The sequence below is a fragment of the Lissotriton helveticus genome, chromosome 2_2 (assembly GCF_964261635.1).
Source record: "Lissotriton helveticus chromosome 2_2, aLisHel1.1, whole genome shotgun sequence".
Taxonomy (NCBI): Eukaryota; Metazoa; Chordata; class Amphibia; order Caudata; family Salamandridae; genus Lissotriton; species Lissotriton helveticus.
The window spans coordinates 344,249,035-344,262,723 of NC_136060.1; the positions used below are offsets into that span (position 1 = coordinate 344,249,035).

Genomic DNA, 13,689 nt, shown 5'->3' on the forward strand with positions numbered 1-13,689 from the left:
ATCCTACTACTCATCCCCATGAAAACACGCTAACAAAAAACTGATGCACGGTCCTTGCTAAAAACGCGCTCAAAATCTGGAACGCCATCCCAGTCGGTATCAGGACTATCTCGTCCTTCACAAAATTCAAAAAACAACTTAAAGTCCTTTTCCTCAACCGCTCCCTCCTGAATGGATAGCCGCCATCAAAACGCTATTCCCTGCTTGTCGTCTCTTCCTGCCATTGTAGCTCCAAGACTTACCTCCTGCCTGTTATTCAACCCCGAACAGCTCCTCCACCTCCCTTAATTGGTTCAACCCCAAGACAATGTGCACTCTATGAGGTTATCTCAGGACTCACGGACTACCTCATTGCTGCTCAGCACACTTGGACTTCCGAACCTATATGTAGAATTGATTGCACCACAACTGAATTACTGAGGAGCGATTAACAGCACCCAGTTATAAGTTTGTGCTCGATAACGAGAGATAACATGCTGATTTTGGTGCGTGCCCACCATGTCTGGATGTTCCACTAAGTATTAGGCATTTTTCCACCTATAAACGTGTCCAGGCTTGGCTGCTGGAAAGATTTCGGGAGTGCACTTTCCTCAAACGGCCAAACTCACATTCTAGAATTATCCAGTCCACTCACAATGAGGGCCTAGGTGTTAAAGTGTGAAAGGCGGCATGCACCTAAAGTGTGTCAAAGTGTAATTGCAGTTAGTTGGCGCTCTGCGCCTCAAGGAGTGGCAAAGCCGGTACTTCCGGAGTCAAGGTGTGAGATATGCAGATAAGAAAGCAGCATTCGTAATGTTTGTACTATGGGTACACAACGACGCCCATCACACAACTCTGTGTACTCGGCTGCACCTAGATTGTGATAAGAGGTTTCAGGCTCGGCGTGTTTGCTTAGCGATAAATCCACCTTTGCGCAGTGTGAGCAAGGGATAGCTCCTATATAAAAGGCATTCGAATTCAAGGCGCACTCTACACGCAACCATCTGTGGACAAGAAGCGTACCCCCTGCAGAGGAGACGTCATATCCACGCGCCACCATGTCTCAGCTGGAACAGGCCATGGCCCTGATCATCGGTGTCTTCGACAAGTACTCGGGGACAGAGGGCAACAAGTTCAGCCTCAACAAAGGCGAGCTGAAGACGCTAATGGAGAAAGAGCTGCCCAACTTCCTCGAGGTGAGAGGGTGCACTATTTCTTCTCTGTCTGCTGCGGTCAGGGCATGTGTGGGAAGCGGCATGTAAGCCAGAGTGCACAGAGAGGGTTTCCGCTTTACAGCACGCCACACAAAAACATTTTACGAGTCATACATACATAGCCCTAGTTAAATAGGGGGCAATAAGTGGGTGAAGTGCAAAAAAAGTGCGTCATCGGGCTGCCGCACAAGTATAAACACACCTCTGGTATTACCATACAATTCAGTGGCAATACAGAAAGCAATCAGGCTCGGACTGGGGCAGAAAAAAGGCCTAGGCACCAGATTAAAAGTGATCCCAAAAATTAATTAAATAGCAAAAAAAGTGGGCCACATTTGCAAATCAGGTAGTTTAAAAAGTGGTAAAAACATGCTGTGTATGTGTTTTGGAAGGTATGGGCGGTTGCATGCATGTATGCTTGCTGCATGTGATGTCTGTGGTAATGCCAAATAAATCAGCAGTAAAAAAAGACCAAGCAGACCACAAAACAAGCTCTCAAACAGCCAAAAAACCAACTGGTCCACTCATCTGTCAAACCAGCTCTCCGGGCACTGCCAGGTTACCCTGTTAGCCAGTCCAACCCGCAAGCAATCCAGGTGATAGACCATTTCTGGTACTTGCCAAATATGTCCCAGCTGTTCATTGCTGCAAGAAAAGATGGCGGAGCCTCCTGTCAATTAAAAAGCTGAGGAGAAGGGTAGCAGGTTTAGGCGACCGAATCAATGGTTTTCATGCCTAATATGCATAGGTCTTGCCATAAAACAGCAGATTATTCGTCGTGGGCAATATACCAGTCTGAGTTTGGGGCCAGGTGTGCCTGCATCCTATATTTCTTTTTAAATGGAAAAATTGCCGTCCTCTCAACCCCGACCCTACACTTAAGTCCAGAGAGTGGTTAAGTTCCATCATGAGGATGTGTTTACAACTCCAAGGACTTTAGAAGTAATACAATCCTAAACCAGTAGTAAGAATCAACTAACTAGAGAAAAAGCTTTATGAATCACCACAAATAGTGTGTGAGCTCTTTGCTTTTCACTGGTTGGGCTGAGCTATGGGAAGAAAAGTGCTAGAATGTTTGGTGTTCCAGCAAAATATCATTTGGCCTCTAGAATGCTCCCCAGCCACTATCTAAAATGAATTTTTCAGACATGTTACTGTAGTTGGGTGCACTGCCTAGTGACACTGTAAGTCTGCTGCCTTACCCCATGCTTTGGAAGCTAAAGTCAGTCAGCAGTGGGACAGGGAGTGGATGTTTGGGTGGGCCTTAAGCTCCTCTATGAAAGTAAGGAGTGGTGTCTGTACCCATATTCAATAGAACCTAAATATCTGTTTTGTATGGTACATAAGCACACATGTCCCTGCAACTGTCATAGGCTAGAAATAGAGGGGTATTATAGATCTGTTTTGCACTCGGTTTTGATAGAAAGATCTTAGCAGCAAAGTTAAAATAATTTCCCTTGTTCCTCAACGCTACCAGTCACCCCCCTCAGATGGTGAAACTTCAAGGCCTCTGCCTCCTTAAAGTGCACTGGCGGCCATTTTGTCTTGTAGGTCTCCATAATGGTGCCCTCATTGTATGAAATTCCCTCCTGCACAGGGACTTTACTGCCGCCTTGTGCTGTTAATCAGGGTCGAAAATGCCATTTAGCTCTTAAACTAGGCAGGAAGAAGGTACTATTCAGGTAAAAAGTGGCCGGTCAGTCCACCCTGCAACAACTGATGGACTCTCTGGTTTAAAAGGTGATAACCTACCTGGTCCAACCCCGCCACTACCAGATTCGCAGAATCTGGCCCTTTGCGAGCGCTTTTTTTGCATTTGGGATTCATCATCCCAAATGCAAAATTCGCAAATTTTAAAATCGCTAAATTGCGAAGAATTGCATTTAAGGAATCTCTATTTGAGATTCCTTAAATGCAATTCATGAACCATTTTAGAATTGCAAAATCGCAATTTTTGGCCGCTATTTACCGCGAAGTCTGACTTCGTGGTAAATAGCGAAAACTTAGAAAAATGCACTTTAGTGCATTTTTCTAAGTTGGATGTTACACACACACATGTCCTTTGGACATGTGTGTGCGCATCAGCAGTGTAAATCACCATTTCAGGGGTGCTACAGGGTGTCCTTTGGACACCCTGGCACCCTTGAAATCGCTTCCTTATTTGCGATTCGCTAATTGCTAATCGCAAATAAGGAATGACTCCCCATTCATTCTTATGGGCCAAAGGCCAAAGGCCCATAGGAATGAATGGGGAGTCATTCCTTATTTGCGATTAGCAATTAGCGAATCGCAAATAAGGAAGATGTAGAAATCGCTATAAATTTAGCGATTTCTACATGCATCCCGTTTTGCGAGTCTTTAATAGTGATTCCTTAATAATCGCTATTAAGGACTCGCAAAAGAGGAGCATGATGAATCTGGGGGTTAGTCCTTTGTTACATAGTACAGAGATACATTTATTTTCATCTCAGCACAGGGGTGAAAATGTTGATTAAGTGCATTTCTTTTCTCTTTTTGCGGCCGTCCAAAAAATAACCCCCAGATTCATCATGCTCCTCTTTTGCGAGTCCTTAATAGCGATTATTAAGGAATCGCTATTAAAGACTCGCAAAACGGGATGCATGTAGAAATCGCAAAATTTATAGCGATTTCTACATCTTCCTTATTTGCGATTCGCTAATTGCTAATCGCAAATAAGGAATGACTCCCCATTCATTCCTATGGGCCAAAGGCCCATAGGAATGAATGGGGAGTCAATTGTTATTTGCGATTCGCAATTAGCGAATCGCAAATAAGGAAGCGATTTCAAGGGTGCCAGGGTGTCCAAAGGACACCCTGTAGCACCCCCGAAATGGTGATTTACACTGGTGTTGCGCACACAAATGTCCAAAGGACATGTGTGTGTGTAACATCCAACTTAGAAATATGCACTAAAGTGCATTTTTCTAAGTTTTCGCTATTTACCACGAAGTCAGACTTCGCGGTAAATAGCGGCCACAAATTGCGATTTCGCAATTCTAAAATGGTTCATGAATTGCATTTAAGGAATGTCAAATAGAGATTCCTTAAATGCAATTCTTCGCAATTTAGCGATTTTAAAATTTGCTAATTTTGCATTTGGGATGATGAATCCCAAATGCAAAAAAAGCGCTCGCAAAGGGCCAGATTCGCTGAATCTGGCCCTTTGCGAGCCGATTTTACCTTCATGAATCTGGCTGCATGCCTTTTCAGGTGGGTTTTGGAGCAACTCTTGTTAATACGGATTATGCTACGAATAATTAGTCTATTACCGTATTTCATGATAGTTACTAAAAATATATCGGGCATGTTTTATAGACTCACGTTGGATTATGTCATGCGTGCTTCAGAAATAGAACAGGAAGTTCATGGGTGGCATATGTTCCAGGCCCTGCGCTGTCAGTCACACTGGTGCGCGAGCGCGGGCCTTTTCAGTCTGACACGACGTCATATGTGCCTGGGGAGTGGGCGGGTGCGGGCGGGTGCACAGCGCTCTTTTAGAGAGCCGAGGCCTGCTGTACGAATATTGCGTCTCTCTGCCAGAGCACTGAGCGTTCCTGTCGCTGAAAAAGCCCCAAATGTTGCAAATGAGGCGGACAGCCCGCCCACCACCTGTGCAGGACTCAATCCACTGAGCCATATATATCCGCATGTAAATTCTAGTTACACGAGCAAATGGCTCAATGTGTACGTAAAAGCTGTTTGAGAAATGTAATCTTGTAGTCACAAATCATTTTAGTCATGGCCAAGATTATGCCACAATGGTGTAGTATATTGTGCGTACATTGCCCTCCAAGGGCAAGACTGGGGGCCTCTTTTATGAGGCCTTGCGTGAGTTTTGCGCTTCCGATGCGTCACTTTTTGTGACGCATCAGCGGCGTAAAACTTGCCTCCTGATGCGCACTATTTACAAAGTGACGCATTTAAGCAGATGCGTCACTTTGTAAACCCCTGCGCTACATTATACCTGCGTCAGGTATAATGTATGCAAAGGGGGCGTTCACACGCAAAAAGCCTCGTAATAGTGACGCAGTGAAATCTATGAGATTTCACTGCGTCACTTTTAGGACGCTGTTGCGTCAAAATCTTGTGCCTGCCTCACAGCAGGCGTAAGACTGATGCAAGCCCTTTCACATGGGGCTTCCCCATGTGAAAGAACGCATTGCTGGAGTTGCGTCACTTTTGTGATACACCCCAGCAATGCGTGACTTTTGTGCTTACTGATACGTCAGAAATACTGACGTATGTGTAACTCCTTGCGACATGGTGCGTCATATTATAAATATGACGCATCAATCATGTCGCAGGGAGAGCGCAGTGAAAAGTGACGCATCGCTGTTTTCACGCAGCGATGCGTCACTTTTCATAAATAAGGCCCTGGGTCTCCTGTGGCGATGCTATGTAATGCTTTGGAACAACCACAAACAGACAAACCTTCTCCTAACCATTCCAAATATGGGAATGGTTGAAAACGTATTCCTTGTAAGGACGTGAAGTAAATTATTTTTTTGTGCGGGATGGGAAATTGTACATTGAAAAATCCTTAGGTGTGTAGAGAAAGGATTTTTATGCAGAGAAAACTATTTTCTCTATGGAGAAAAAAACATGCGATTGCGCAAAGGTATTGGCATTTCCCCAAGCACGCTTGTGCTGATTGGATAATTCAACACTGAGAATTGTTTCCCCGTTCTTGCAATTGGAACTGTTGTCCTCCTCCCTGCAGTCAACAGTAGGCCCTGACACCTGTGGGGCTACTGGCGGGGCTATGCTCTGATCAGGCGGGCAACTAGAGCCAAATTTCGGGGTGAGGGGGCTGAAAAATATTTGGGGGGGGGCTAATTCTTCCACCATAGACAGAGTGGCTGTAAGAAGGGGTCAACACACAACAAAAGCCTCATTTGCAAGTAAATGGTATTTTAAATACCTGTTAAGTACTCGGGTGCGGCTGAAATGAGATGCTCGCCAGCCCGCCAAGCTGTCTCCGCCCGGGCTGACACACACGACGGGGGGGGGGGCTGAAGCCCTGTGAGCCCAATGGGTGTTGCGCGCCTGGCTCTGATGCCCCCAATACTGAGCCTCCACTGTTACCAACAAAGGGGCAGATTGAAAAGAAAGTGACGCATCTGTAGAGATGCTTTACTTACCCTGCGCAACCCATATAAACCCTTGCGTCACCATGGATGCTCCGTATTTACAATACAGGGCACCATGGCGCAAGGATTGACAGATGCGTTAGAAATTCTGACGCATCTGTTGGGGCAAGAGTCACGCATTGCTGGATTTGTATCGCAAGCACAACGCAACTCCAGCAATGCATTATGAGGCCTATTCCCACTACACTGCGTCACTCCTTACACCCGCTTAAGCAGGCGTACGGTTTTGATGCAGTGGCGTCCTAGAATTGATGCAGTGAAATCTTGTCGATTTCACCGCATCACTTTTACAAGGCTTTCCTGCGTGGGAACACCCACCCTGAATACATTATACCTGATGCAGGTATAATGCGACGCAGGGCTTTACAACGTGAGGCACTTCCCTAGATGCGTCACGTTGCAAATGTGGCTGCATTTTTTACACCGCCGTTGCGTCACAAAAGTGACGCAATAGCAGTGCAAAAGTGTTGCAAGGGGCTTGTAAATCAGCCCCAATATATTTTACCAATTTAAGTTAATTGGTGTCTGTAATTTCTACTTGAAATGCCTACACTGTTTTCTATGATGAGGCATGAGGCCTAAAATGGTGCTGCAGTTGATCAATATCGGTATGGAAAAACAGGAAACACTATTGATTGTGGTGTGCAGCCATCGACCACAGCAGTGGGATTGGTCTAAAGATTGGAATTAGGTCTTTCCCATTGAGTAAATGTTGGTTTTTGGGGGCAACTAGGTTAGTGTAACTAATAGGTCGTTAACACAGACTAGCTACATAAACCCGCGGGGAGCAGATGGCCTAGCAGGTGTTTAGGAACAGTCTGAAAAGGTATCAGTGAGGTGAAGTGATTGTCTGTATCAAGTCCTTTGGAAATTGATCTAAGAGTGCAGGCTTCGAAGTGGTTTGAGTTTGAGGTTGTTGAGTCAGTTTTGATGACTGAAGAAATATTTTGCTTGTGACGGTCCCAGAAAAGCTCCAGGAGACCCGTCAGGGATTACCTCGCAGATCAATGACAATTCTTTTGTCTTGATTTCCTCACTGAGATGTAGACTGTATGGCTAGTCAATAGATCAATAAAGTGATTGGGTTTTTGGATGCCTCTGGAGTAGCAGGTTACATTTTGGAGGCCAGTCATTGGCCCCAGAGCTACTGTAGGTACATGGAAGTACCCTAATGCAAGAAAAGATCCCTCTCACATTATTAAATTACCTATTGTTAAGGCGAAAGTATCTGAAAATCTTCCTCGCTGTGTGCCTTTGGCATAAGGAGGATTCAAATGCCGTGTTGATCTGTGTGGTTACTGTACAGCACAGAGCCTGTCATTGCCTGGTCCCTTGTTGGTTTTGCGTATGTTAGTATGCAGAATGCTTTCTTGGATGTTGCAGATGTATTCAATTTCATGGGTGATATAGGGGGCAGGTCTTGCAACCTTCTGCCATTTCCATGTGAGAGTGATAATTGGATCTTGTACTTCCGAGTGTGCCGGAAATTGTGGGAGTGTGTCCGTGTATGTGCACGTGTGTGGGTTTGTGTATTCATGTGCATGTCAGTGTCTGTGGCCCAGTACGCATATCGGCATCTTTCTGAGTGGCTGTATCTCCTTCTGCTAATATGTGCATTTCCCTGTATGTCTGTTAGTGTTTTTGTCTGTTCCACTTCTTGTGCATTCCACCTCCCACTCTAAATGAACTCTCAGTCTCCCTATACCACAGAAGCTCATGCATGGGTAAACTTAAGGGGTCCTGGTTCTAGTCTGACTGCATGAATATGGATGATCTGGAGATAATGTAATAGAAATGTAGGCTTTTAAATAGAATGAGAATGAATAATGCCTCGTGACTACTTCCCACACTCACTCTGAATTCTGCAGTGTTTGAGCATTCCCTTATTTAAGTTAACATTTTCATCTTTTTTCTTACCTTAGTCTGCAAAAGACAAGGACGCTGTTGACAAATTGATGAAAGATCTGGATGAAAATGGAGATTCCGAAGTCGACTTCAATGAATTCATCATCTTTGTGGCTGCCTTGACTAGCATATGCCACAAATACTTCGAGGACAAGCCCCCAAAATGAATGCAAATCACATGAACGCAATATAAGGGTCCATGCCTTCCTTGAATCGCATGAGCGACTACACTTCTCGTTGCATTTGCCAATGTACTGTTTACACCTCCACATGGAGTTCAAAATAAATCTTATTTTGTTTTATGACTTTGTCTTGTACTTGAATTGCTTTCCATGCATTGGCCATGCACTGTATACAAAGCAGCATTGACTGATTTGCTGTGTCAGAGTATCACTCAATATATGTATAGAAATTAAATTCACAGTGTTTCATGGATACACCCCACCCTGTCAGCAATGCCTGAATATTCCCTGCTCTCTCAGAAGGAGAGTGGAGGAACTTAAATGGTGGTGGTTCCAATAAATGTTGTCAGAGATAAAGAAAGGAGTGTTCTTTAGGATTCCATTTGTTGAGTTTGGGCGGAACTCTTAAGGCTGTGGGGTTTCACTTGCTGCGGAGTCTTGGGTGGGGCTGGTCATGGCGTTGTAGCAAAAATGGCAATGGTCATCTTCCCACCAGATCTTTAAAGCAGCAATCTGTCAACCCTGAAAGTAAAAGAAGATCATGGGGATGACCATATCAGCAGGTGAAAAGTGTCCTCCATCCATCATGGTGTTAACCTGGATGATGATACACTTTCTGACTGGGTGCTCGTTGAGACAGGAAATGCACTTTCACCACTGCACCGATGTGAGCCTCTTCCTCTGCTCTGTCTTCCTTGATAAGGTGCTCCTTTTGTCTATCGTTCTGCTGGTGGTGACTGGGCAGGTCTCCATACTTAAGAAAAAGTGACCACATTTGAGACTGAGAAACATTATTTACAAATAGAAAAGAATGAGGGGCAATGAAAGCGCCAATATGTAAATCCCATTAGGTGTTGATTGTCATAATTTCAAAGACAGAAATATGATGCTACAAAATATTGTCCTACAAAAATAATTGTGGGCAAAATATTAACACCAAAAAAGTTCTGAAGGTAGATATATGTAAGTTAGGATTTACTACTCCTGACTCCACATGCACATACTTCGAAAATATGTGTACCATCAAGGTAGATATAGGTGTAGTTAAGCTTAGCAAACCTACTTGTATATACTCACTATCACGATATTTTGGTTGTTGGCGGTTAGGTCACAATATTTTTGTAGGACAATATTTCCTCCTTTTGAGTATGTCCCCTTGTGGATACTATTTCAATATCAAACAATAGCAAATTGAATTATAGTGTCTCATATACTAACAAACATTATCTTACCTTTGATTCAATATATTAATATGGAAAGCAATTGTCCCATTGCGTCATATTTAGCATTTTCTCATGGCTAAATCGACCACTCAGTGATACCATTAATAAATGATGAAACACAAATGCTCGTAGGAAACATATATGATTCAGGAATGACGAAATGCTTCCATGAAGTTGGAGTTGGCTATTCTTGATTGATGGTTGCCAACTCCAAAGAGAACGAGCAAAATGTAATATTTAAAAAAAAACACAAAAACAATATAGCATATATGGATTCAAAGTTATAAAAAACATTAAAACATCCACAGAAAACAATAAGAAAGCAAAAATCCATTGTTATCCGGGGGTGCAGGTAACTAGGCCCAAAACACACTCCGGCTGAGGTTGGAAAAAGGCTACTAATTCACAAGCAGGGACTGATTTAAATTTCGGCAAATAGGTTACTCTGTCCCAGCGGTAACGGATATCCCATCCTCCAAAATATAACTCCCATAGGATATTATGGTATTTATATTTCGGCGGATGCAATATCCGTCAATGTTGTGACAGAGTAACCCATCTACAAAAATCTAAATCAGGCCCTAAGGCATATTTATGAAAGTGTGCTTTCACCATAGAGGCAAGGTGAGATGCTGTCCCCAAGCAAGGCTCCACAGAATTCAATACATTGATGTTACAGTCCCAATGTAGGTTAAGATCTTGCTGTGGGAAAAAAACTCTTTGTGGGACGCCCTTGGAACTACTAGCTACCAAATACATGCCACTCTATTGCCTTGTCCCACTTTTGCGGTTTACTTATTGACCTAGAAATCTTTCCAGAGGTCAAAATCTGTCAAGAAAAAGGCTAAAAGTCATGGGCAGGCGGAGTTACAACAGGAAGCCCTCTTTTTTTTCACGGGCCCGCTACAACTTTGAATCTTGTTGATAAAAGCGCTGAGGGGAGCAAATCAGAAAATCTGTGTATTCCATGTGTAAGTTTGACACTTCCAGAGATTGCTGACGCGGGATTTCTGGTCTATTGTTGTTAATCCAGATCCCAACTCAGGTCGACTAAATCGTTGGTACCTGTCATTGAGTAAAAGGCAATCCACTATTAGGTTAATCAATAAAGAACTTATGCCACTCTAAAGAACCACTTACCACTGGAAAGGTTTAAAAGTTTATTATAAAGCCAAAGCTATCTGGAGATACAAGCATCTCAGAATTAGATTCAAAAGATATACAGGAATCAATACAAACAAGAATTCTCTAAATGCTCTTAGTCGGCAGAAGGATATCACTAAAACAAATTCAAAAAGCATTAAAGTTGCCAATATGGACACAAGCTGTAGCTTATGCGTCATTTACAGAAAGGAAAAGTTCAGGTTAGACTGTCCCTACACTAGACTAAGTGACATCCCTACTTAACAAGATCTTTACCTAAAAAGGTGTCAGCCGTGGTGTCTTCCAAAGAAGATCACACACTTCCCTCAGTCTTTGTCTCAAAGTCGAAGTCTTGCAGTTCCCTATCTGCCTACCCATCCGCTCTCTTAGGTTCCTCAGATCATCTGTTCTCCCTCCACCCCGGGGTGCTGTCCCTAATACAAAATCACATTTCCAATAGGAACGCCCCTGGAAACGCCTCTCACGTGGTGTAGTTTCTGGCAGCAAATTCCATGCTGGTACTCCTCGGGACCCTTCGTTAAAGTTGACCTTGCTTCCCAGGCTTCTCTCCGGCAAGATGGTACCCCCTAGAAATTCCTAAAGACTCCTACAGGCCTGTGCCAGGCGTCTCTGAACAAAAGTCTATTCATCATTTTCTGATTAAGCCCCCTCGCACCTGCAAAATACACTTTTTCTCTGTGGGCCCCAAATTCCGGCCTCCACCATATCTTAAGGTCGTAAACTATTTTGAACAGGCTTTACAGTTTGTGCCTAACACGACTTTCCCCTAACGAGCACATGCAGATCAAAGAAACAACTTTATCTATTCAGGCCTGCTAAACTTACATGAAACGGGCCTCTGCAATATGCACATTTAATTTCTTTGTTTAAACAGTATTCTAACTAACACACATTACTATAATGTAACACATCTATTTAAAACATTATTTCAATTCTATAATTAATAATACTTTGCAGTAAAATGACATTAGAATCCAAGTTACTTAATAGTGTAGCAGCATCTTTCGTTTCTTGTGAAATGCCATGTGGCCTACACATTTCCATGGTTTGCAGAATTACATTTCTTTTTCACACAGCCCCATAACGTGAGACTCCAACATCATTCTAACACTTCTACAAAGCTCTACATTAGTTTTCACACTGATATATGTATCTCTATTCTAATTAAACACTCCTGTATATATTTTCACTCTATAAGTTTGACACTCTTGTATGTTCTATATTAAACTAATATAACGGGCTTGTAAATATGGTGCACTTCTACATTTTTCGGATTTGTGCTCTCTCAATCCCCCCTTTGATGACTTACAGTAGTCATCATCATCACAACACCCTCTCTAAGGCATAGAGTATCAAACTGAAGTCGTTGCAATCTTCCCTCGTTTCATCTCCTCCAGAGCCCTCAGACTCCGGTACTGATTCTCCTGCATCGCAGCTAATCTCCTCCCCTGCTCTCGCATGGATCTCTGCAACCTGTTTGCTCTATACCATTTGTACAGTTTCACCAACCCCCACAAAGCGATTACACAAATCACTATTATGATGATAGGTTTCAATATGTACCAAATGATATTCTTTCCCAGGTTGGCAAACCAACCTCCAACTTTACCCATTCCTTGACCTACTTTTTCCCACACTGTTACCTTTGTCAAATCCTCTATCTCATGGTGTATTTCAGTAATGTTTCGAATGTACTTTTCTAGAGGTTTTGAATTGTCTGGAATGTAAGTGCAACATTCCTGGACCTTCAAAGCCTTACAGACTCCTCCCTCTTTGGCCAACAGAACGTCTAGAGCAATTCGGTTCTGAAGAACCATTGCCCTTATCGATTGCATCTCTCCCTCCACCAGCATTAAAGATCTAGCAGTACTGGCGGATAGTCTATCTACAACTGTTGCCAATCTTCTTATCTTAACATCATTTAGTGCTATCCCTAAAATAGGAAACATAGCACCAAATACATCTCCAACTACCTCCTCAGCGCTTACATCCCTTCTTCTTCTAGTTTGTTTTCCTCTCTTTTTGGCTTCTAAGTCCTCAGCATGGTATATTTTGGGGAAGACAATTGCTAAATAACATGATCCATACCAATTATCTGGTAGTTTCACGTATGCATTTCTTCCACAAACAAAATACACATTCGGAATCACCTGCATTTCCCTTAGGAAATCTTTGGAGTAATACTCCAATTGGAAAGCTTCACAACTGACTTCTCCCACAAACACATTCTCATAATATGTTTGACTTCTGTGTATACACAGCTTTCCCCTTTTCTCTCAGTCTAAAGCTATTGGACCATTGCTACCCTTCCGTCGGTGTTCCCTTTCTTCCTGGGTCCAATCTGTTTTCCATTGTCCTGAAGCTTTTAGGATCTTTTGTCTTCTATATCGATCATCCACCTGCCCTATAAATTTTTTCTCAATTTCGGACACTTTACAAGTCAAATTATTTCTTCGGGCATGTGAACTATCTAATGTTCTCCAAGGAAGGAAACATTTCTGTAACCTGTCTTCACTCTTGTAATAATCCCATTTATTGAGGTGTTTATAATTTGGCACCTCTGGCAATACCGAATCAAAGTTCGAGAAGTAATACTCAAACCCCTCACGTTCATAAAATATGCTCAGCAATAAACTACATGAGATTCCATAGGTCAATGGAAGATGATGATACCTGATGCCTTCATCTACAGAAGCTGGCAACTGCATGCAAACATAGCAGTTCTTCGCCTCCATGACATCAATATATTCATAAAGCAGTTTAGCATAAGCATTTGATTTAAAATTCCCCTGTGATTCGTCTGCATGTAATCTCTTAATCTCAGCATCTAACAAAGCTTTCTCTTTCCCTG

At 43.0% G+C, this 13,689-nt stretch overlaps 1 protein-coding gene across 1 annotated transcript; it reads left to right on the forward strand.

The window, feature by feature from the left end:
* Nucleotides 1–939: 939 nt before the first annotated feature.
* On the forward strand, nt 940–8,574 carry S100P (S100 calcium binding protein P). Its single transcript, XM_078678505.1, has 2 exons — nt 940–1,175; nt 8,287–8,574. The coding sequence occupies exons 1-2, from the start codon at nt 1,038–1,040 to the stop codon at nt 8,434–8,436; spliced, it is 288 nt and encodes a 95-aa protein (XP_078534631.1). The 5' UTR covers nt 940–1,037; the 3' UTR covers nt 8,437–8,574.
* The last annotated feature ends 5,115 nt before the right edge of the window (nt 8,575–13,689 follow it).

Excerpts from the sequence above, each read along its gene's own strand:
- S100P (XM_078678505.1), top strand. The coding sequence starts at position 1,038 with ATGTCTCAGCTGGAACAGGCCATGGCCCTGATCATCGGTGTCTTCGAC. Across the intron at positions 1,176-8,286 it reads AGCTGCCCAACTTCCTCGAG|TCTGCAAAAGACAAGGACGC; the intron begins GTGAGAGGGTGC and ends TTCTTACCTTAG.